We start from the raw sequence: 23,382 nt of genomic DNA, 5'->3' as shown, positions 1-23,382 counted from the left end.
GCCTTGAGGACCAGAAGAAACTCCAGTTTGTTTGGTCCTTCTTACCAGCCTGGGGGCCCAGTTCTGCAAAGAGGTTAAGACACTAACAGCGTTATTCACCTTTCTTTTGACCCAGTAAGAAACTCTGCATGTGTGCACTTGCTGCCCACCCCACCACTGCTGCCCCACCACCATCACCACACCAATCAAAACACCCAGGTACTCCCAGTAACCCTTTCATTTAAATAGGGGGAAGTTTCTGTTTCTTGATACTTGTGGCTGGAAAAATCCCTCTCAGTTTTGTTCATTTTGCCTTCTGGGGAAGATACCTTTTTCATTCAAGTTAGTCCAGAATCCAATCTCCTCTGTTTTCAAAAAGTTAAACTGCTGATGGGAGAGGGCAGACACACCTTGGCCTCTTAACATTCGCCACATGTAAATTGGTACATACGGACACTAATCTGCTCCCCCTCCATCATGACAGAGGAACATGTAAATTTGGAGGTTCTCCATTTCCTATTTTTCCAGTCTTAAATTCAGTTCTCTGCATCAATTTGCTCAAAAAGAAGAAAAAAATTCATGAAACTTCACAAGCAGTTTCATATGAATTTCTCTTTATACCATTTTGTATGCAGTTTTGACTAATTTACATTTTTATTTTTTATTTGCAGAGAAGCTTGGGGCAATAATGCTTTTTAGATGTTACATTTACGAACAGATGCATTTTCACGTGCACCTGATTCTGTGCATTTGTGTGCACGTTACTTGGCTGGGGAACCGCATTGGAAACTTTGGAAAACCACACGTTGTGAAGGACGGTCATGTTTCAAATTACATCTTGTTTTGAAAACGGCGAATGAGGTGGGTTCGCCTTTAAATGAGAACGGAATGAAATTACCCTGCCCCCTTGCCAGCCATAGCCATCTGTCCCCAATTCTAACATATTGCTGGATGTTAGAGCTGTAGCGTTTTGCAATACGTGTATAAACAGATTCCGCGAGTGATTAAAGTGATCCTATATTGGGACGCAGTTATGGTCACCTTGCTCCTACACAACACAGGAGAAGGAAGGGCAAAAGAGGCTACCGTAGAATCATGGAATCATGGAGCTGGAAAGGGACTCTGAGGATCATCTAGTCTAACCCCTGGCAATGCAGGAATCCTGCCCACAGCCATCCCTGGGTGAGCTCAAACCACTAACCTTCTGGTTAACAACCAGATCCACTGACCCACTGCACCACAACAGAGTTGGAAGCATCCTCATAGGGCCTTAAGTGGCGTGATGGGAACATACAGTCATATGTGGTGGGATTGTCCGTTAGTTAATGAATTTTGGAAGCAGATTGGTATAGAAATATCGGGAATTGTGGGTAGGAAGGTGGGAATATCTAAATTAATGGTTCTTATTAGTCTGAGTAGTACCGAGTTAAAAACAAAAGAGGAATGTAAATGGGTAAAATTGATGATAACTGCAGCCAGACAGGTTATAGTGAGTAATTGGAAAAATGCAGAAGAATTAGGGGTGAACCAATGGAGGAAAAAACTGAATATTATTATAATTTTAGAATATCTAACTGTGCAGATACACAGAATGAAAGGATTTAAGGTCAGTGAGAAAGAGGAGGATTGGTTTGAGAAGATATTGAATTATTTGGGTAGGTTTGAACAATTTGGGGCAATTAAAATGGAGGATGGAGGAGTGTTAACGTATATAAAATTGTACATATGGTTGATTTGAAGATGTTATTATTGATTATCTATAACCAATGTACCAGCCGCCTGGGGGGGGGGTTCACTGTTTGTGTTTTGGTTGTTGGTAAAAAATAAAAATAAAAATGTGGGGAAATGTGCCCCCTCTCGCCAAATTTGGCCAGTGTGGCTGTCCCAGGCAATGCAGGCCCACTCACCAGGCACCCAAACATCAAGCATGGAACTGTCACAAACCCAAACCCGAGTCTAAGCAGAATGGAAACCCCCGCTAGAACAAAGTTCCCTCCCCACCGCCTTTCCATTTCAGAAGCAGTTTCAGCACAAAAGCCCTTCCTCCATCAGCAAGGGGCTTGCACTAAATCCTACCAAAACTCTAATTCCTAGGGATTAAAGTGAGTTTGGACTTCAAAGCGGCTCAGAGGCAGCAAAATAAAAGGGTCTTTGCTTTCACAGCTGTTTCAAGGCAAAACCTCTTTGGGACTTCAAAGCACCAAATCCCCTGATGCCACCAGGCGATTGATAGGCAGCCTCATAAATATCTGGCCTGTGACCCCAAAAATGTCCCCATCCTTATTGGAGGCCATCTAGTTGAACCTCTTCCTGGACATATAGCTGCCCAGACTTTGCCAAAACACCTCCAGCCACCCCTCTCGTTTCACTGTAAAACTGCTCTTAGCAGTTAAGAGCATTTCTCCCAATGGTCATTCAAAATCTGCACTCCTGTAACTTAAGCCCAGAAGATCTAGGCCACATTCATGCCAGGATACCCTCCAAGCGTCCCGATTTTCCAGGGACAATCTCGGAATTACACAGCCTCTGCTGCCAGCCTCCTCCCTTGGGAAGGTTGTAACAGCTGCTGGAGAGCAGGCGAAGAGGAGAAGACGACTGAGAAATGTCCCTATTTTCACCTGAGGAATGTTGGAAGATATGCCCCTACATTTGTGAGATGTAGTTTGTTCAAGGCGCTTAAGAGTTGTTGGGACGCGGGTGGTGCTGTGGTCTAAACCACAGAGGCTAGGGCTTGCCGATCAGAAGGTCGGCGGTTCGAATCCCCACGATGGGGTGAGCTCCCATTGCTCGTGCCAACCTAGCAATTCGAAAGCATGTCAAAGTGCAAGTAGATAAATAGGTACCGCCCCGGCGGGAAGGTAAACAGCGTTTCCGTGCGCCGCTCTGGTTCGGCAGAAGCGGCTTAGTCATGCTGGCCACATGACCCAGAAGCTGTACGCCGGCTCCCTCGGCCAATAAAGCGAGATGAGCGCCGCAACCCCAGAGTCGTCTGCAACTGGACCTAATGGTCAGGGGTCCCTTTACCTTTACCCTTTAAGAGTTGTTGGGTGACCCTTATTCCCCTGGCAGAGCTCCAAATTCCAGGGTGGTGTAACAATCAATTCCTTCTCTGGGAATCAAAGCTCTAGAAGAGGAATAGGGGGCACCCAACAATTCTCAGCATCCTTAACAAACTACAGCTCCCACAATCCTTCAGGAGAAGCCATGACTGTTTATAAAGTGATATCACAGTGCTTTAAATGCATGGCATGAATGTGACCCTAGCTTTGCCTTCTGGAAAAGCAGAGAACCAGCCTTTGACCTCTTCTGTATAGTAGCTCTTCAGTTTAATAAACAAATGCAATAGGTAAGGGGGGGCAGGAATGGGCTAAGCCAATGGTAACAACCAGGACCCCGCAATCATCACCTGAGGCCCTTCCTCATGTGCCTCTTCCGCAACAGGTCTGGAGAACGGGCCTTTTCTGTGGTGGCCCCCTGCTTGTGAAATGGTCTCCCCAGGGCAGGGAGGCTCGCCCGGCACCTTCATTACAGATATTTAGGCACCAAGCAAAAACATTCCTCTTCTTCTAGACGTTTGGCTAATTGAACAGTCTATGGTCTTTTAAAATGGGGATGGGGGTTGTTTTTTATATTTAAGCATTTTTGTGTTTTTGTATTGAAAACTGGCCTGACGTCCTTAGAGGAAGGGTGATATAGATATTTTAATGAAGATACTACAGGGTTGCCATACGTCTGGATTTTGGCAGCCCATGTCTGCAGTGCTGATCTTGCCATTTATCCATAAAAATAGCTCAAAAACGGTATTTTTAAAAAGTGATTTTGCACCCCCCAAAAAGAAAAAGAAATAGCACAACAATTTTTCTGTCCGGATATTCACTGTTTGAAATATGGCAACCCTAAACGTACATGAATAAATAAATGTACTTTGATGAAAAAAGAGGGCTAGCACCAGCATACAAAGAGAGTGTCTCTGTTTTCATCTGTGAAGCGGTGGGGACACACAAACACTCACTCACTCACTAATATAATTAGCAACACGGAACTGGTTTCTTACCTGCAATAGACAACCTTTCCCACTCCACTCATGCATTCCCCAACACAGTCACAGTGACTCTTCCAAAACAACAGGCTGACTCTCCCTGTGCAAGAAGGTGTGACACCCTCCGCCCATTCCAGTCAAGAAGAAAAATACATTCCACGCGGAACAATCACAAACTCCAGCACACGTTTTATTGGTTTTGCATCATTTAGTTTTTTCCTTCTTTTTCAGTTTTCCAAGAACTTAAAAAGGTTCTTGTGTTTTGGAAGAGGGGGGATATTTTCCTTGTCAAGAAAAGGACAGCACACATTGCTAAACAAAGCATAAAGACTGGAAGGGTTATTACGTCGGGGGCGAGAGAGCGCTGGGCAAGGTCCTAGCCTCACTTCCTGACTGCTGTGGAAAAGCTGCGCAGCTCCCACTCATTTCTGACCTACTGCAAGGAACGCCATGTACCCCTTTGCAATTTTCCTCCTGGAGGATGAGAAACACAACTTTTCCTTTAAGAAGATTCCCTCCACCCACAAAAATAAAAACAAAAACCTACCTCTTCCCCCTACCCCAGTCCAACCTGTGCTTTGGAACAGGTAGAAATCCAACAGACAGATTTTCCCCAAAACCTAACATTTGTTGGGAGAAGCTTCCTGGATGAATTTATGGTAGCCAGCAATTACGGGCCCAGGAGTTAAGCGCTTGCAGCCCTGCATCTCTGTGTAAGCCAATCTGTGTCTCCAGCCCAATAATTCTCCTAGCCAACTTCACCCCGGTTCCCCGGACGTGCTAACAAAATTGCACTTTCACACTCCTTTTCTCTCTCTTTTCCAACTTCACTCGTCAAGACAGCCACTCGAGAGTTCTTAACCCCATATATCATTCCTACGGCCTTCTGCAGGAAAAAAGAAAACGAGATGTCCTGCAAATTGCCCCTCCCAATATCCTCCCTTTGGAGACACCCAGCACCTCGCTCCAAAATGAAGAGGCAGCAGATTTAAGGCAAAAGGCAAAGGAAGTCCTTGCTTAGCCCAAGGAACTCGCTGTGATGCACTAGCAGAAATGGCTTTTCACAAAAGGGATCACGTATAAGCAGAGAAGAGAGGTCTGCTATGCCATAGTGGCCGGAAGCAGAACCAGGTAGTCAGACACATTTATATCACCGACTGCCACATGCCAGGAAACGCACAAGGGTTGGACAGAACCATCATAGCCTGCCTGTAAAGCTAGACACATATACACACACACCCCCTTCAAAGATCTGGCTGGTCGCTGTTGGAAGACATAGCATGACTCATCTCACAGGTCTTAACTGGTCGCACCAGGAGACCTGCCACCATTTGGGCACTGCATCCTTTATTCCACACTGTCCCAGGACAGGCCAAGTCTTTAAAAAGCAAGGGGGAAGCTGGGGACTCCTATTTCCTGGAGAGGGGAGGAGGACGGATCTCGTACTGTCACTCCCAGACTGGCAGTGTAGAAACAGGAGGACGTGCAGCTTCTTCCTCCCCCACAACGCATGCAGCAGCCAGCACAACAGGGTGGGGCAGAGTGCTTCAGGGCAGGCCCCAACGTGGATCCATAGGCGCCAGGGGTCACCTGACTGTGCTCAGCCAGTTCCCTGCTTCGCTCGACTCATGGGGCACGACCAGCAGCAGCTCGCAAGGGCCCTGGGACAGAATTTCCTGCAGGAACACCCTGTGGTGAAGAAGAGGGAAGGAAGAAGAGGTCATGGACAGGAATGTAGAAAGCTGCCATTGGTCCATCTAGCTCAGTGTTGTCTATACCTGAAGGAGCGTCTCCACCCCCATCGTTCAGCCCGGACACTGAGGTCCAGCTCCAAGGGCCTTCTGGCGGTTCCCTTGCTGTGAGAAGTGAGATTACAGGGAACTAGGCAGAGGGCCTTCTCGGTAGTGGCACCCGCCCTGTGGAATGCCCTCCCACCAGATGTCAAGGAGATAAACAACTATGGTGGAACTTCTACTCACGACCACAATCTGTTTTGGAGGCCCATCTGGAAGTTGAAACAGGTTGCTGGGAGAGGCGTCGTTGTGCGCAGGTGCAGGCAGCGATTGCCTGCTCCTGCGCATGTGCGAATGGCCATTGGCGCTTCTGCGCATGTGCAAACAGCAATAGATGCTCCTGCACATGTGCGAACGGCGGCAATCCCGTCGGTTACTTCTGGGTTTGCCGCAGACGTTGGGCGAAATGGACGCAAGTGGAGGCAGACGTAAGAAGTGGTTTGACTGTATCTGATTTCTAAAAGGCACAAGACTTCCAAGATATCTGAAGGCAGCCCTCTTTAGGGAAGTTTTTAATGTTTGTTTTATCGTGTTTTAAATATTCTATTGGGTGCCGCCCAGAGTAGCTGAAGAAACCCAGCCAGATGGGTGAGGTATAAATAATAAATTATTATTGTTATTGCTGCTGCTGCTGTTGTTGTTATTACCCTTGACTAGCAGTAACAATTTGGGGGTTTTGTGCAGGGGGTGATTGCAGGAGACACCAGCAATTGAATATTCTGGGATATTCTGCACAGAAGGCATGTGGTCAAAGGTTCTTCCCCAAACAGGATCTCGCAGGGCCTCTCAAAGCGAGCTCCAAACACCCATTGACAGAATTCCAGTTGCAGAACCGTCGCAGCACAAAACAGCCGTGGCTGTTTACCAAACTTCACCCTTGCCCTGCTGCCAGCTCACACCAGAAGGAAATTGCTCATTTTGCCTGGCACTAGTAAGACTTCCAAGTGGGGTGTAGCGTTTCAAGAGGAGGAACAAAATTCCAGGAGAGTTACTGGGCTGGTCTTTATCAAAGGCAAAAAGGCACTGCAGCGTCTCTGGGGAGTAGCTGGCTTACCGTGGCTTTTGAGGGCAAGAGGTTATATGCTTTGATGCTATAGCAGCTGTTTAGATTATGGATGACATTCATGTCTCATGCCCCCAGATGACCAGGCTGTTCTCTCCACGTTCCTACCATCTTGTGCCTCCTGGCGTGGTTAGCTTGGTTGATCCTGAAATGACCCTTTTGCTAGGTGCACACCCCAATTTTGATACTCTATTTCATGAATCCGATGAAAGAATGGGAAAAAAATATTGCCTGCGCGATTTCTGGCTACAAGAAGTCGGTCTGATTTTCTCAATTTAGTTCCTCTTTAATGACTTGCCTTTGCACCATGAGGTTTTCAACGCAACTTACAACCCAAAGTCAGTCACATACATTCTGAAAGTGGGACACACAGCAACAGAACCAGCAGCGCCACAGTCTAGTGATAGAACACATGCGCTGTTTGCAGAAGGGCCTTTAGGTTCAGTTCCCAGAATATCCAGGTAAGTACTGGAAGAGATCTCTCTCTGAAATCCTGGAGAGCTTCTGGTGGTCAGTGTAGGCTGGGAAGTGGGAACCTGTAGCCCTCCAGATTGTTGCTGGACTACAACTCCCATGATCCCAGACAACTGGGTTGATGGGAGTTGAAGTCCAACATTCTGGAGGGTCACAGTGTCCCCATTCCTGGTGTAGACGATACAGTGGTACCTCTGGATACGCACACCTCTGGTTGCGTATTCTTCGGGTTATGCATGCGGCAAACCCGGAAGTATTTTTCTGGGTTTCGCCAGGTGCGCATGCGCAGAAGCACTCTACTGCGCATGTGCATGCTCAGAACAGGCACCTCCAGTTGCGAATTCCTCGGGATCCGACCGGAGCTCTGGAACGGATCCCGTGCACAACTGTACTTAGTTACATGGACCAAAGCTCTTACCTGGTGCAAGGCAACTGCCTGTGGTTGTAACAGGCAGGAAACAAACGACCTATCACATTATTATTACCTGTCAAAAGTTCAGCAGAACGAAATTGTTTTTAAGTCGCTGCTGGACTGACATCTTATCCTCTTGAAAAGCCATGGGCTCCCACTCCGTCAGATTTCTTTTCTTTACCATTTTTAATACGTATAAAAATCGTGGGTGGCAAATGTCACCTTTAAAGCAATTACCTGCTGTCCGAGAAGAGTAAATGCCTGCTCTGTGACACATCCATGCATCACCTTGTGAAACGAAGCGCTCCGGGGCTACTGCTATTTCCTCATGAGCAGCTGGAATCCATATGCTAGCCTGCCCCTTACTCGGAAGCGAGTAACACTGCGCTCAGCTGGTGCTGCTCACAAGTAAGGACACAAAAGGACTGCACCCTCAGAACTCTTCAGCAGCCTGAGTTTTAACACGGTGTCTGCAAACTGGGAGGATGGTTGCCAAAAGACTCACTGGAAAGAATATCCCCTAAGTTGGGGCACTACCATGAAGACAATTTATCTCCAGTGACCACCCGTCTATCCTCCCCAAAGGAAGAGGAACCTGGAAAACAGCCTCAGTGAGGACCTCAGGGAAAGAGCAGGTTCCTACAGGAGAAGGTGGTTCATCATCATCATCATCATCATCATCATATGCTACCCATCTGACAGGGTTGCCCCAGCCACTCCGGGTGGCACCCAACAAAAAAACTTCATTAAAACTTCAAAAAAGCCATTAAAATCTTCCCTGAACAGGACTAGGGCTGCCTTCAGATGTCTTCTAAAAGTCAGCCAGTTGGGCATTCCACAGGGCAAGGTGCCACTACCAAGAAGGCCCTCTGCCTGGTTCCCTGTAGCTTCACTTCTCGCAATGCAAGAGCCACCAGAAGGTCCTCAGAGCTGGACCTCCGTGTCCTGGCTGAACGATGGAGGTGAAGCATTCTTCAGATACTCTGGCCCTAGGCAATGAGCTGGTTTCAGGCGTTGCCTCTCATCAGCGGCAGAAAAAGAAGCACCTCTTCTGCAGCATCAGTAGTTGCAAGTAGAAAAATGGGGCAACATTATGGTCCCTCTGGTCCATTTCCCCAGTATAACTCTGGCTTAAACCATCATGCAAAGGATATCATCAGACAGATACGCAAATGGGGACTGGAAGAGACCCGACTGTTTTCCAGAGCAAGACTTTGCTAAGTACCTCGGGGCTGGCTTCTGCCTGCCCCTCCTGCAAAGGAACCCTACTTTTCAGCCTCATTTTAAAATGGCTTTTTGCTCAGGATTCCGGGCGCAGTCTTCAGCGAGGAAGACGTTTCATTAAATCAGTTCATCTTGCCACCTGCATGTCTCATGCAAGACTGCTTCAAGGTCATAGTGACTGTGCAGAAATCCACTGAGCACATATTCCAGCACATAACCCTCAAGAGCTGGTGTAATATGTTCCCGGGATCCAACAAGCTGACAGAAAATCTACCCTTCTGTATCCAGGCAGTTTTTTATTTATTTATTTTTTTAAACTGGTTTTTGACCTGGGACTAACAGCTCCAATTTGGCTGAAGCATCCTAAACTGCAAAAAGCATGCGTGCCGGGATGAAATCTGCTAGTGTGTGACTCTAAAGGTTGGTATTCGCGTGAGGCAAGCTGGCTTTGCCATTTTCTATTCTGTACTCCCAGTTCCCAAATACACCATATACTGTCAAGCCTGTATTTTATCAGCAAAGGGTTCTTAAAGGTAAAGGTAAAGGAGCCCCTGACCATTAGGTCCAGTCATGACTGACTCTGGGGTTGTGGAACTCATCTTACTTTATTGGCCGAGGGAGCCGGCGTACAGCTTCCGGGTCATGTGGCCAGCATGACTAAGCCGCTTCTGGCGAACCAGAGCAGCGCACAGAAATGCTGTTTACCTTCCTGCCGGAGCGGTAACCTATTTATCTACTTGCACTTTGGCGTGCTTTCGAACTGCTAGGTTGGCAGGAGCAGGGACCGAGCAACGGGAGCTCACCCCATCACAGGGATTCAAACCGCCGACCTTCTGAATGGCAAGTCCTAGGCTCTGTGGTTTAACCCACAGTGCCACCCTTGTCCATAAAGGGTTCTTACGCTTATGTTATACATTTCACTCACATGCAACCATGTTTACATGGGTCACTGTGTAATTAATAAATTAATTGGTCTTCTCTCGCTCAGGGCTGCTGCTCAGAAATGAGTGGGGGAAGGTGTGCCGGGCAGCGGCCCTCAATATGGGAAGACTCGGGACAGGCTGGGCAGCGACCCCAAGCGACTTCCAGGCAACAGCTGCAGCAGCATATATGAGTCTCTTTCTCTCTCTGTTCCCCACACGCCCTCCCTATTGAAGTGGGGTGGTTCCCCACTTTATGCAATTTCACTTATGCACGCGGGGGCCCAGAACATAAATCCCGCATAAGTGTGTGTGGGAAGAGGAGCACCTGCAACCTTCTGAATAAAGCATTGCATTTATCCTTGCACAGCTGCTTGAAGTGAACTTGGTTCTGAATCCCGTACCTTTGTCACACGCTGCCGAGTTCCCTTGTGTAACTCAAAAGGCAGTGAGTGGGCTGTTTGGCTCGTGTCTTTGTGAATCCCAAAGATGTCCAGAGAACAACGTCAGTTTCCTCTGAGCTCAGGAATGGGGGGGGGCTACAGAGGTGGTGGCAGTAACATCTCCCAAATATATATCTCTCAAATATGTCTCTCATGCTGGCAGCTCAGAGTAACATAACCATTATAGTAATGATAATTTATTTTAGAATGTATTATTTATACCTCGCCCATCTGGCTGGGTTTCCCCAGCCATTCTGGGTGGCTCCCAACAGAATATTAAAAGCACGATAAAACATCAAACATTAAAAACTTCCCTAAACAGGGCTGCCTTCAGATGTCTTCTAAAAGTCAGATACAGTCATACCTCAGGTTACAGCCGCTTCAGGTTGTGTTTTTTTAGGTTGCGGACCGTCGAAACCCGGAAGTACTGGAATGGGTTACTTCTGGGTTTTAGCAGTTGTGCATGCGCAGAAGCGCTAAATCACACTTTGCGCATGCACAGAAGCACCAAATCGCAACCCGCACATGCGCAGATGCGGGTTGCGAACACTGTGGGTTGCGAACGTGCGTCACGCACGGATCACGTTCGCAACATGAGCATCTACTGTAGTTGTTTATTTCCTTGACATCTGATGGGAGGACATTCCACAGGGCGGGCGCCACTACCAAGAAGGCCCTCTGCCTGGTTCCCTGTAACCTCATTCTCGCAGTAAGGGAACCGCCAGAAGGCCCTTGGAGCTGGACTTCAATGTCCAGGCAGAACAATGGGGGTGGAGACGCTCCTTTACTTGTTGGCAGTGGCGAAATTTTTAAACTACACAAACTTCTTTTTACCACCTAGAATATTTTTGGGACCCATGTATCTTCAGGCTCCTCCTCCTGTATATTCCTTCTCCATCTCCACCTTTGCTCTCTCCCACTGCCCTTTCCAACTCTACATTCTGTGATTCTATGAATAACCTTCCAAGGAAAGCTTGTCAGGACCCAACACTTCATACTCTTCTAGAGGCCTGGCAAAGAGAAGGCAACACTATTCCACAAGTCTTTTAACCGAGTTTTCTGATGCTCTTGTTATTTAAGCAACGTTTACCTCCAAAACGGATGGTGTTTGGTTTTCCAGTAAGGTTCTAATGTATTTCTTATTTATTGCCGAATGGCCATCTAGCAGGAATGCTATCGCAGCGGATTCCTTTAAATCAGCAAAATGAGCTTTGAGGTCTTCTTTCTCACACTATAAATTCTATTCCACTGCATGATCTGGTTTGGTGTAAGCCAACTCTGATTCACTTTGGGGTGTGAGGAGGATAAAGGAGGAAGGATATAAAGTATTTAAAAATAAATCACTGGGACTGCACAGTAAAGGTAAAGGGACCCCTGTGACTGACTCTGGGGTGGCGGCGCTCATCTCGCTTTATTGGCTGAGGGAGCCGGTGTACAGCTTCCGGGTCATGTGGCCAGCATGACTAAGCCGCTTCTGGTGAACCAGAGCAGTGCACGGAAACACAGTTACCTTCCCACCGAAGCAGTACCTATTTATCTACTTGCACTTTGACATGCTTTCGAACTGCTAGGTTGGCCAGAGCAGGGACCGAGCAACTGGAGCTCACCCCGTCACAGGGATTCGAACCGCCGACCTTCTGATTGGCAAGTCCTAGGCTCTGTGGTTTAACCCACAGCGCCACCCGCATCCCTGGGACTACACAGTAGTCGTCCCCAAACCAGCCACAGGAGCCGTACCTGAGGTCAGATTCACCACCGATTGGAGCCGGACCCTTCAGCTTGGAGTCAAGGTTGTAGTAGGTGCCGTCAAGCTGGCGCACGGCGATCCAATGGCGGCGCCTCACTGGGAGGGACAGGAAGCCCAGACACACGTTGGACGGGACGTTGATGATGAAGCCAAGAACCCCTTCCAGGGACAGCTGCTCTAGGGGCCTAAGGCACAAAGGGAGATGAGACTTGTCAAAGAGGATAGGATTCTAGAGAGAGACACAGATTTCTCAAGTGACTCGTAGAAACTCAATGGTGTCGAGCTGTTGAGAAGCTAAGGCAGGTCTCAACCAGGGTGGATTTGATTTAAATCACTAGTCAGTAAGACTTGATTTAAATCTTTTTTCTTTTCTTTTTTTACAGAAAGACTCATTCTTGCTAGTATAATCTTAATATTTAAAACCAGATGGAGGTTTTGTTTTCGGAATAATAAATTTTCAGAGTAGCTTTTACAGTTACCGTATTTTTCGCCCCATAGGACGCACTTTTTCCCCTCCAAAAATGAAGGGGAAATGTGTGTGCGTCCTATGGGGCGAATGCAGGCTTTCGCTGAAGCCTGGAGAGCAAGAGGCATCGGTGCGCACCGACCCCTCTCGCTCTCCAGGCTTCAGGAAGCTGTCCGCAAGCCTTGCGCGCCCGGCAGGAGCTCCCACCGAACGCGCGAGGCTTGGGGTAGCAGCCTGTTGCCCGAAGCACAGGGAGCCCTCTGGAGGGCTCCCCGTGCTTCGGGCGAGTGTTTGCAAGCCTTGCGCGCCCGGCAGGAGCTCCCGCCAGGCGCGCGAGGCTTGGGGCGGCAGCCTGTTGCCCAAAGCACGCGGAGCCCTCCGGAGGGCTCCCCGTGCTTCGGGCGAGTGTCTGCAAGCCTTGCGCGCCCGGCAGGAGCTCCCGCCAGGCGCGCGAGGCTTGGGGTGGCATCTGTTGCCCGAAGCACACGGAGCCCTCTGGAGGGCTCCCCGTGCTTCGGGCGAGTGTCTGCAAGCCTTGCGCACCCGGCAGGAGGGCTCCCCGTGCTTCGGGCGAGTGTCTGCAAGCCTTGCGCGCCCGGCAGGAGCTCCCGCCGGGCGCGCGAGGCTTGGGGCGGCAGCCTGCCGCCCGAAGCACGCGGAGCCCTCCGGAGGGTGCCCCGTGCTTCGGGCAGGCGTGTGCAAGGCTTGGGGCGGCAACTGCGGCTGGAGGGGGGAAATAATTTTTTTTTATTCATTCCCCACCCCAAAAAACGAGGTGCGTCCTATGGGCCGGTGCGTCCTATAGGACGAAAAATACGGTATATCAAAAATTACTGATTTGGTTATACTATTAGAAATACATAGACCGATAACTTATTAAACTTCACAATGATTTTGTAATTAACTGTTTATATTTGGACAACTTTTCTGCCATACTTTATTGGGAGGAGAAAAATAATCATTTCCTTAATAATAATTTAAACGATTTATTTAACTAAAACAGTAACATTATAGCACATGTATCCATGTTTGTTAACTGATGTTGCTAAACAATTAAAAAAAAACTTAGACCGAGTTTTAGCACACATGAAAAACTTACACATATCCTTATTTCCTGATGAATAGCCTTTGAACTATAATGTAACAAATACAAAATGATATTTAGAAAGATTTTTCCTCCAAAAGCATTTTATTTTAAAAATACGATTTAAATTTTAAAAATCTGATTTAATTTTTTTTAATCCACCCTGGTCTCAACACAGTCAGTCGTTGGGAAAGGAGATTATCTGGGAGCAAAATGTCACTTCCACATTCTCCAGAATTCCAGGTCCAACTTTTTAAATGGGAGCAATTCACGGTAGAGGACAACAAAAACACCCTATGGAAGGCATGTCCAACTACCAAGAGACTGCGATCTACTCCCACTATAACAAAACTGGCAGCGATCTAATTCATTAGATTGACCAAAGTTGTTGAGCTTTGTGCGGGGAGGAAGACCAGGGACGCCCCGCAATCGACCGATAAATTGCGCTTGACCTGTTGTACATGCCTACCCTATGGGGACTGCAATCATATAAAAAGAGCAAATGGTGGGAGATTTCAGCGGCTGCCTCTAGTTCCATGAGACTTTGGCCTTCCTTACTCAACATTGCAGCGCAGACCAACTCACCTCGGGTGCTCGCAATTTATCTCCATGCACACAGGTAACATGGGGAGGTGAAACGGGGACACTTCCTGCCGCATTGAGCCAGCAAGAGCCCCTCCATGAGCTCAGGTGGGACTAGACGCCGATTGGCTGCCCTCTTTCTCTCCAAACGCTATCACTGGAGTGACCACTCCATGCGGCCACCATAGCAATGGCAAGCCGAGAAATGATGGGGAGGCCTGCAAAGTCGCTTGCACCAGGGGAAGCCGATACACAACACCAGGCAAAGGTTGCTGCTTTCCTCACCTCCGTTTGTCCCACCAGATGGCTTCTAGACCCACACTCTGAAGAGCTGCCATGATGACGTTGACATCATAATTCCCGGTTCCCAGAAAGCTGCGGTGTGGGTTCCATCTGGCATCTGGGGCCAGCCTGTTGGAGGGAAGGAAGGAGGGACTCATTGTAAGAATCAGAGGGCTGGACACCAGTGAAAGAATAAGGCACAGGGAAATTCTTGGGATCAGTGCAGGACCCCAATTCAAGAATTACTGTTTCGAATTATTATTAATGTGTACCCCACCCATCTGACTGGGTCACCCCAGCCACTCTGGGCGGCTTCCAGCATATATAAAAACATAGTAAAACATTAAACCTTAAAAAGCTTCCCGACACAGGGTTACCTTCAGATGTTTCCTAAATGTTATATACAGTCATACCTCGGGATAAATACGCTTCGGGTTGCGCTCCACGGAGACCCGGAAGTAACAGAGCGCATTACTTCCGGGTTTCACCACTCGCGCATGCGCAGATGGTCAAAATGACGTCTCGCGCATGAGCAGAAGCGGCGAAACGCGACCCGCACACGCGCAGACGCGTCTTACGTTCCGTTCGGGATGTGAACGGGGCTCCGGAACAGATCCCGTTCACATCCCGAGGTACCACCTCTGGTTACGTACTTAATTCATTCTGGAGTTCCGTTCTTAACCTGAAACTGTTCTTAACCTGAAGCACCACTTTAGCTAATGGGACCTCCCGCTGCTGCCGCGACGCTGCTGCACGATTTCTGTTCTCATCCTGAAGCAAAGTTCTTAACCCGAGGTACTATTTCTGGGTTAGCGGAGTCTGTAACCTGAAGCATATGTAACCCGAGGTACCACTGTAATTACTCAACTCCTGAACATCTGATGGCAGGGTGTTCCACAGGACAGTTGCCACTACCACGAAGGCCCTCTGCCTGGTTCCCTGTAGCTTCACTTATCGTAGTGAGGGAGCCACCAGAAGGCCCTTGAAGCCGAACCTCAGTGTCTGGGCTGAGCCATGGAGGTGGAGATGCTCCTTCAAGTATACAGGGCCGAGGGCATTTAGGGCTTTAACCACATCATGTTGTCTCTCCTCAATACCCACCTTCTGTGGTCAGCACAACCCCTTAGTACATATGTATGATTTAACCTAAATACATCATTACCGAATTGCATTGCAAACTCCCCCAGCCCCATTTCCATCTTCCTCTGTCAAATGCTATATTGTATTCTCCAAGAGAGCATACAATTCTTTCTTCTATTCTGTAAAAGCACCAACCCAATGATGTTACTATGTAGCTGTTGTTATTTCTTTTTTATCATTCTGCATATTTACTCATTTATTATCAACCTGCAGATTTTTGGTTCTCCCAGGTTTGTGCCGAATAAAATATGTGCGTTTCACACATCCTGATCTCTTTCTGCCCATTTCAAGTTTGTAGAAACTTGTCCCCAGAGAGAGTTACCCTCAAAATATATCGAGAATAAAGGATGTGTACTTCTTTCTATTCAACTGCCTCCTCTGCTTTTCCGGATAAATATTATACCCCAGGGAGGCGTGCTTGCCCCGAACAACGTTGTATAAAAATGAACAATCAATCAACAGATCTATACGGCAAAAGAAGCAGTATTTCAGATGCTGACTTCACACCTGTTCCATCCGCTGGAGTGGCTGCCGAGTGCAAGATATATATCTGCACTGTGCTAATTAAAGTACCACGATGACCAGTGGATTTAAGTGACTAAAGGAAACAGCGTCTCCCGCAAAACACCTTGGGAGTTGCCCAGTCCATCCATCAACTGTCAAGGACACAGGTGGACCATCCCTTTGGTGACAGACACGCAGAATTAGTGCCCTACCCTAGTGCAGCGCTCCTGAATTTAAAGGCGCATGAGAAGAGACTGGCAGGTCCACGCCAAGCAGAAGGGGTGATGCGCCACCATGTGCCGATGCAGAACTGTGTTTTAAAGATGATTCACTGAAAGCTAGTTAAGCACAAGCTATGCCAAACCTCACACGCAGTGTTCAAAATTAGCCATCGCTTTTGACCACTTTTGGCTCAGAGAAGATGCCTGGGAGCCAGGATGATGCCTCCATTTGGAGGCGCATGCCTGGGGATCATTGGATCTGGACTGTTTCTTTCACACACTAGCACCCCATCCTGTAGAATTCCATCAGTTGTATTTTATCTGCACAATCAGAATGAATTTCTGGAACCAAAATGCTTTTTCTGGGCAGCCTGGGCAGGAGCAGTTACCATTGACGAAAAGAAGTCGGAATAGGCCAATACATATGGGGGGGGGGACTGTCCGTGCATCCAGCTTCTTTACTTCTTTAAGTTCTCAAAGCTCTTAACCTAGCTCAAGGTTGTCATCTGATCTAGCCAGATCTATAACTGAGAATCAATCACAGTCAGTCCATCATTTGAAAAATAAGATTTTATAGCTGCCCTGCCCCTAAATGGCAATGAGACATTCCATTATGGCAACTGTAACTTTGGTTTAGAGAGCTATTTGGCGCCTAGCTTATACAGTGGTACCATCGGGTTAAGTACTTAATTCATTCCAGAGGTCCGTTCTTAACCTGAAACTGTTCTTAACCTGAAGCACCACTTTAGCTAATGGGGCCTCCCACTGCCGCACGATTTCTGTTCTCATCCTGAAGCAAAGTTCTTAACGCGAGGTATTATTTCTGGGTTAGCGGAGTCTGTAACCTGAAGCGTTTGTAACCCGAGGTACCACTGTATATCTGAGTTTCTTATACTGCTCACATGCATTTCATGGTACTGTGGGGGCTGTCTATGGGGTTCTCCAGCAGCCAGCCTGGAGGTTCTAGTCCTCAAGGCTGCCAGATTTGGGGGGCACAGCAGGAAATATGAAGGAGATACAGCCTTCGCCTTCCTCTCCCCCCCCCCCCCTTGAAAAAACAACTGACTGTCGGGGAATTTTAAAAGGCGACTGTAATACGCCATTTACAGAGCTGAAAGGCTGTTAGGGCATCAATAAAAGGATCCTGCATGCAGAGGAAAGTCTCCTCTGGGAATCTTGAAAGCAGATACAGAGGTATTAGCGAGAGGCGAAAGCACAAGACGTTCCAGCCACTCACTTCTTGCAGATCTCATCCGCCGCCTCTTGCGTGAAAATTCGTTCCTGCAGGACGTTGTTGAGGGCATGGACGGCACAGAGCTCCAGCCGCTGCCGCTCATGGTAAACCCCAGGAGCTTCGTTTCGTCCGGACCCGGACATCACATCTACGCAGGTCCCAGAGGTTCTTCCTGCAAGAGATCAGCCCTGGAAAGAAAGACCAATGATGAAATCACAGAAGATAGAGAAGGCAGGGAAATCAATGCAATTGCATTAGTGAGCTACTGCATGGCTGGTAGTTTCACATCAACTATGTGTTCCTTGGCCTTTCTCACTTTGGCCCCTTTCCTCTTTGCCCGTTCTGTCTCATCATTTCCCTTACCCTCTCAAGCGGCTTCCTTTGGTCTTCTCGGCTACCCCTTTGCCTACTCTGAACCTCTTTTAAGTTGCCCTAAGCCTAACACCTTCTCAAGTCACCTGCCTTCTCTTCTACTCATCTCCAAGGCATTCCTACCTGCCACGCCCCCTCTCTTGCATCACAGCAGCTCAGCCAATGGCAGCCAGAGACTCTCTTGCCTGCTCCCACCCGACTCCAGCATCAGGGAAGTCCCAACCAATCACTGCTGAGACTTTGACCATCATCAACAACATCACAGAAGCCACAAGTGCATAACGACAAATGTAAACTTCCATGGCAGAAAGGCAGTATCTGAATGCAACAAATAACATGGCCCCACAAAAATGAATACTCCTAAAGTCTAAGAGATGGAAGAGAAAGAATCAAAACACATATTACTAAGCCACACAGAAACCAAATATTTTAGCCACTAGAGTAGTAAAAAAAAAAAGAGTGCTTAAAGAAATCACACCAAGATCCATTTATTGGTGAAATTTATTATTTATTGATGTATTTTTATACCGCCCTTCAACGCAGCAGTCACAGAAGAGCGTACAACTAATTAAAATACAACAAAATATAATACATGATACAGTTTTCACATGATCAAATACATGATCAAAATTCACATAAAATTCATGCAACTAATGTAGCTGCAGCATTAAAACTGACTTCACCGAAAGCATTTTGAACCATTAGGTCTAAAACAGTCATTCCTCCAAAATATACAGCAGAACCCTGTCTACTCTGATGTAAGTTGTATTGAATTCAATAATCCTGGGTAAGTAGTGTTAGGATTGCAGACTAAAGGCACTTAACGTTTAAAGATCAAAACCGTTTTCCCCCTTCCACCCTACTTTATTTTGTTTTAACAGGAACAGAAGAGCTCTACTGCAATTTGCTAAAGCTATAATTGCCCAAACCAGTCCTCACTAGCTAAGTTCCCCAGGCAAGCAAGGTAATGCCAGCAAAGCAATGCCAATTCATGTCACAACTGTACTGGCTTTTTAAAAGGTTCCCTAAAATATAGTAGCTACCAGTATACATGCTAAGAAGAAAGACACAGGGCTGCTGCATTCAAACTGTGAAAGCAGATCCACAGAAACTAAAGAACCCCCAAATTACTCCTGCCTTTTAATTCCAGTGGTCCTACTCTGAGTGAAGACAAGCATGGGGCAGGGAGGTATACTGGTTCATTTCGTTGTGTATTTTGTGTTTCCACCCTGTATTTTTATGTTGTAAACCGGACGAAGGACGGCATCCAAATTTGGTAAATGAATAGGAAGTTGAGATAATTCGAACCTGTTTTAGCATTTTAACTTTCGTTATGTTTCAAAGCACCTTGATTTTATTGCCTGATCTTCTTGCAAAGCACTTTGAGGGCTGCTGTTTTTCTTTGAAAGCAAGCAGCGTATAGATTTTTAGCTAACTAAATGAATAAAACAAACAAACAACATCGAACCGCCTGGACAGTAATTCCCCATGCCCAAAGTGAGTTTCCAAAAACAATTATAAACATATTATTAAAAAGTCTAGCGGCCTACACGACAGCTGGCAGCTTACAGTCTTCTATTTCACCAGGAAATTTTTCCTAACCCCAATCATAGATACAACCATATTACTTTTGTATATATTTTTAAAAAAACCAGAGAGCGAGCTTGCAGCTCACAGTCCTTTTCTTTTCGCTAGAAAACTTTCCCCAGTCGCAATTTAATAGGTTGCTGCACTGGGGGGAGCTGCTGATCCTTCGCTAGCAGGCTGGCAGCACTCTGTACATGCTCTAAAGCGCAGTTGTTTTAGTTAATGGTAAAGCCCCCAGTCTTAAAAGAAACCCTCCCCTGTTGTTGTTGTTGTTTTTAAATCCCCTTCCCCAGCCAGCATAATAGCCTGGCCAACAATACCCAGACTTCCCAGGGGGAGAAAAACAACAACAATAATAACAATAAAAGCATCTTACCCTCGCGAAGCTGGGACTCCAGCAACTAAAACTCCGCACCGTGCCCATCCCCGGGAGCCGCTTCCTCTCAAGGCCAGGCTGACAGTGCAAAGGGCGTGGGCGGAGAACTACCATTCCCGGCGAGCACCGGGCGAGGGCGGCGGGACTTCAGCTCCCGGCATGCCTCGCGGCGCCGGCCGGAAGGAACGCGGTGAAACCTCCCTCCCCCCCCAGATCTGCGCCGGTGACGTACGTCGTGTGGGCGGAGACGAACTGCCTGCGCGGTACACGCAGAAGCTACAAAGCGCGCTATGGCAACGGGGTGGCAATGCAGTTGAATGGCCAAGAAGGCCAAGCAAATGTGAACATAAAAATAAAATTAGTAATCATAATATAGTCTAAGAGAGTGAAGAGAAAGAGACAAAGCCCGGGCAGGGAGGTCAGGGGCAGAAGGGCAGGGCTCCTGCGCCGTCCCTAAGGGAGGGTTACGTGCGCCTTTGAATTTACCTTGCAAATTTCTCATTTGGAAATACCTTGCGCAGGTGCATGTCTATAGAGACAGTGGTTAATGCAAACCGTCAGATGCGCTGCTGGATCAGTGCTTAATGGTTATTGTGTTTGTTTAAAAACCAATAAAACGGGGGGGGGTTTGAAATATTTTTTATTTGATTTAATACGACCATATACAGTAGTACCTCGGGTTACAGACGCTTCAGGTTACAGACGCTTCAGGTTACACACTCAGCTAACCCAGAAATATTGCTTCGGGTTAAGAACTTTGCTTCAGGATAAGAACAGAAATCGTGCTCTGGTGGCGCAGCGGCAGCAGGAGGCCCCATTAGCTAAAGTGGTGCTTCAGATTAAGAACAGTTTCAGGTTAAGAACAGACCTCTGGAACGAATTAAGTACTTAACCTGAGGTACCACTGTACAGTCATACCTCGGGTTGAATATGCTTCATGTTGAGCGTGTTCGAGTTGCGCTCCGTCGCAACCCAGAAGTAACGGAGCGCATTACTTCCAGGTTTCGCCTCTCGCGCATGCGCAGACGCTCAAAATGACGTCATGCGCAGAAGCGTCAAAAAGCAATGTGTGCGTGCGCACATGTGCCGTCGCTAGTTACGTTTGCCTCTGGATGCAAACGGGGCTCCGGAACGGATCCCGTTCGTATCCAGAGGTACCACTGTACATCCACATTTAAAGATTCCTTAGCCACTGCCGGATTTATGTATAAACAAGCTATAGCTTAGGGCCTCACTCTCTTGGGGGGGGGGGGCAAATTATGAGTCTTTGTAAATTGTGTTTCTAAAGGAACTTTTGTTATTGCCAAATGTCAGTGTGTTTGCATTATTAAGTTTGTTATGAATAAAATATCATTTTAAGTTAGGGCTTAATAATTATTTCACTATTAATATACTTCTTAATTGTATTTCACTTCAACAATTACTTTGATAAAATGCATATTTTGTTATGTGCAAATGGCTTTAGATACCTATAGCATATATTCAACACAAAAAACAGTGACAACTTGTTGCTGTCAAAGGACAGCTGGACATATAAAGGGTCCATTACCTTCAGAAGCTTAGGGCCTCATCAAACCTAAATCTGGCCCTGCCTCTGACAGTAACAATTAGGAACAGAACAAGCCAAAAGTTCACTAAGGAATGGGAGTGCTATAAAAACTTATCTAGAAAAACATTGTTTTCAAATAAAACCTTTATTATGCTTTGATTAATTTCTGCAAAAGACAAAAACAGTTATTATAACCAAACAAGCTAATACCAAGACATGGAAAACATCTAAAGACGGCAGTTAAGGAAAAGCAAAAATAGATTCAAATTGAGGCGGTGGACGGAAGCCAACCCAAAATTTAGAATATTTAAGGTTTGATAATTAAATATAATAAGTACAGGGAACGGGTGGTGGGAAAGATACTTAGTGGCTATGCAATTTTTTTCTTTATTTCTTTTCTTATGTAACTGTTTATTCCTAGGTGTAGCTCGAATTAAGGATGGAAAATGTATATGGATGTATGCAAAACAGAACTTAATAATAAAAAAAAAGATTCCTCCAAACCTCTGGACTTCCCACCTTCCCCATTGTGGGTCCTATTATTAACCTTTTCTACTGCATATTTTTTTCAATAGACCATATTTAATAGAACTCCATTATCTCCACAGTACTAGCTACTTTACAAGTGTTATTGCAATCCCGCTAGTGTTTTCATCTGCTATCACTGGTCTCCAAGATAAAGGTGCTTCTCAGTAGCAGTCTTGGAGCCTCTCCTGCTTAAATTCCCTTTTCTATGCAGCTGTGTGTATATTAGGAGCCCTCGTCCTCCTTCTGCCCATCTGCCCATCCTAATAACACGTTCCTGGAACGGAGTCTTCATTTGTGCAGTTTCCAGCCCACAAGCAGAAATCTCAGGGACGCGGGTGGCACTGTGGGTTAAACCACAGAGCCTAGGACTTGCCGATCAGAAGGTTGATGGTTCAAATCCCCGCGATGGGATGATATCCCGTTGTTCGGTCCCTGCTCCTGCCAACCTAGCAGTTCGAAAGCACATCAAAGTGCAAGTAGATAAATAGGTACCACTCCGGCGGGAAGGTATACGGCGTTTCTGTGCGCTGCTCTGGTTCGCCAGAAGCAGCTTAGTCATGCTGGCCACATGACCCGGAAGCTGTACACCGGCTCCCTCGGCCAATAAAGCGAGATGAGCGCCGCAACCCTAGAGTCGGCCACGACTGGACCTAATGGTCAGGGGTCCCTTTACCTTTACCTTTTAGCAGAAATCTCATGCTTTTCAAGAGCTCTGACAGACAGAAGTTCACAGGTGCAGCTCATGCTACTGCTGCACCTTTGTTAGCAGAAGCTGACTGTTGGTGGCCGCCTGTCTGGAAAGGTGGCAACACTTAAAACTTTCATAGAGCTCTGAAAGGCCAAAATTCAGGCACATCTTCCTAACATCTGACATTACTGCCAACTATATGGTGTGGATTTGGCAAGAAGGAACTAGCAGGCCCGCTTCTGACTCTCCTCAGTCATTGCTTCCTGGCTGTGCACTGCAATGTCCGACATAAATTTGCAAACAATCGTCAACCAAAACAAAAAGGGAATTCCATAAATTCCCATGAACCCCTCTCCTTTGTGGGTCCTTATGTTATCTTTTTTCCTCCAGCATCTTCTCTGTTAATCCAATTCTTCATTCTAGGCAACTGCAATTTGTTTAAGTTTTAACACATTAGCATAGCATGTAACATACTTACGTATTATCAGAATAATAATATGTCTTACAGCAGGGGCAGCCAACACAGTTTCTCTGGATTTTTGGACTACAACTCCCATCATTCCTAACTATTCACCATGTTGTCTGTGGTTGTTAAGAGCTGTAGTCCACAACATCTAAAATACCCCATTTTGGCTAACCCTGCCTTACAGATCCACTGTCGCAGAGCTAGCGTAC

The 23,382-nt window shown here is 46.9% G+C and overlaps 1 protein-coding gene across 1 annotated transcript; it reads right to left on the bottom strand.

Moving 5' to 3' along the window:
- Positions 1–4,187: 4,187 nt before the first annotated feature.
- Positions 4,188–20,117, bottom strand: JOSD2 (Josephin domain containing 2). Its single transcript, XM_083709966.1, has 5 exons — positions 19,943–20,117; positions 17,611–17,795; positions 14,512–14,637; positions 12,085–12,279; positions 4,188–5,707 (listed from the first exon to the last, which is right to left on the bottom strand). The coding sequence occupies exons 2-5, from the start codon at positions 17,748–17,750 to the stop codon at positions 5,605–5,607; spliced, it is 564 nt and encodes a 187-aa protein (XP_083566092.1). The 5' UTR covers positions 17,751–17,795; positions 19,943–20,117; the 3' UTR covers positions 4,188–5,604.
- Positions 20,118–23,382: the final 3,265 nt, after the last annotated feature.

This window comes from Podarcis gaigeae, assembly GCF_964106915.1.
Source record: "Podarcis gaigeae genome assembly, chromosome: 13".
Classification (NCBI taxonomy): domain Eukaryota; kingdom Metazoa; phylum Chordata; class Lepidosauria; order Squamata; family Lacertidae; genus Podarcis; species Podarcis gaigeae.
Note: the sequence above shows the minus strand (reverse complement) of the source record. Positions and strands in the feature narration are given on the sequence as shown.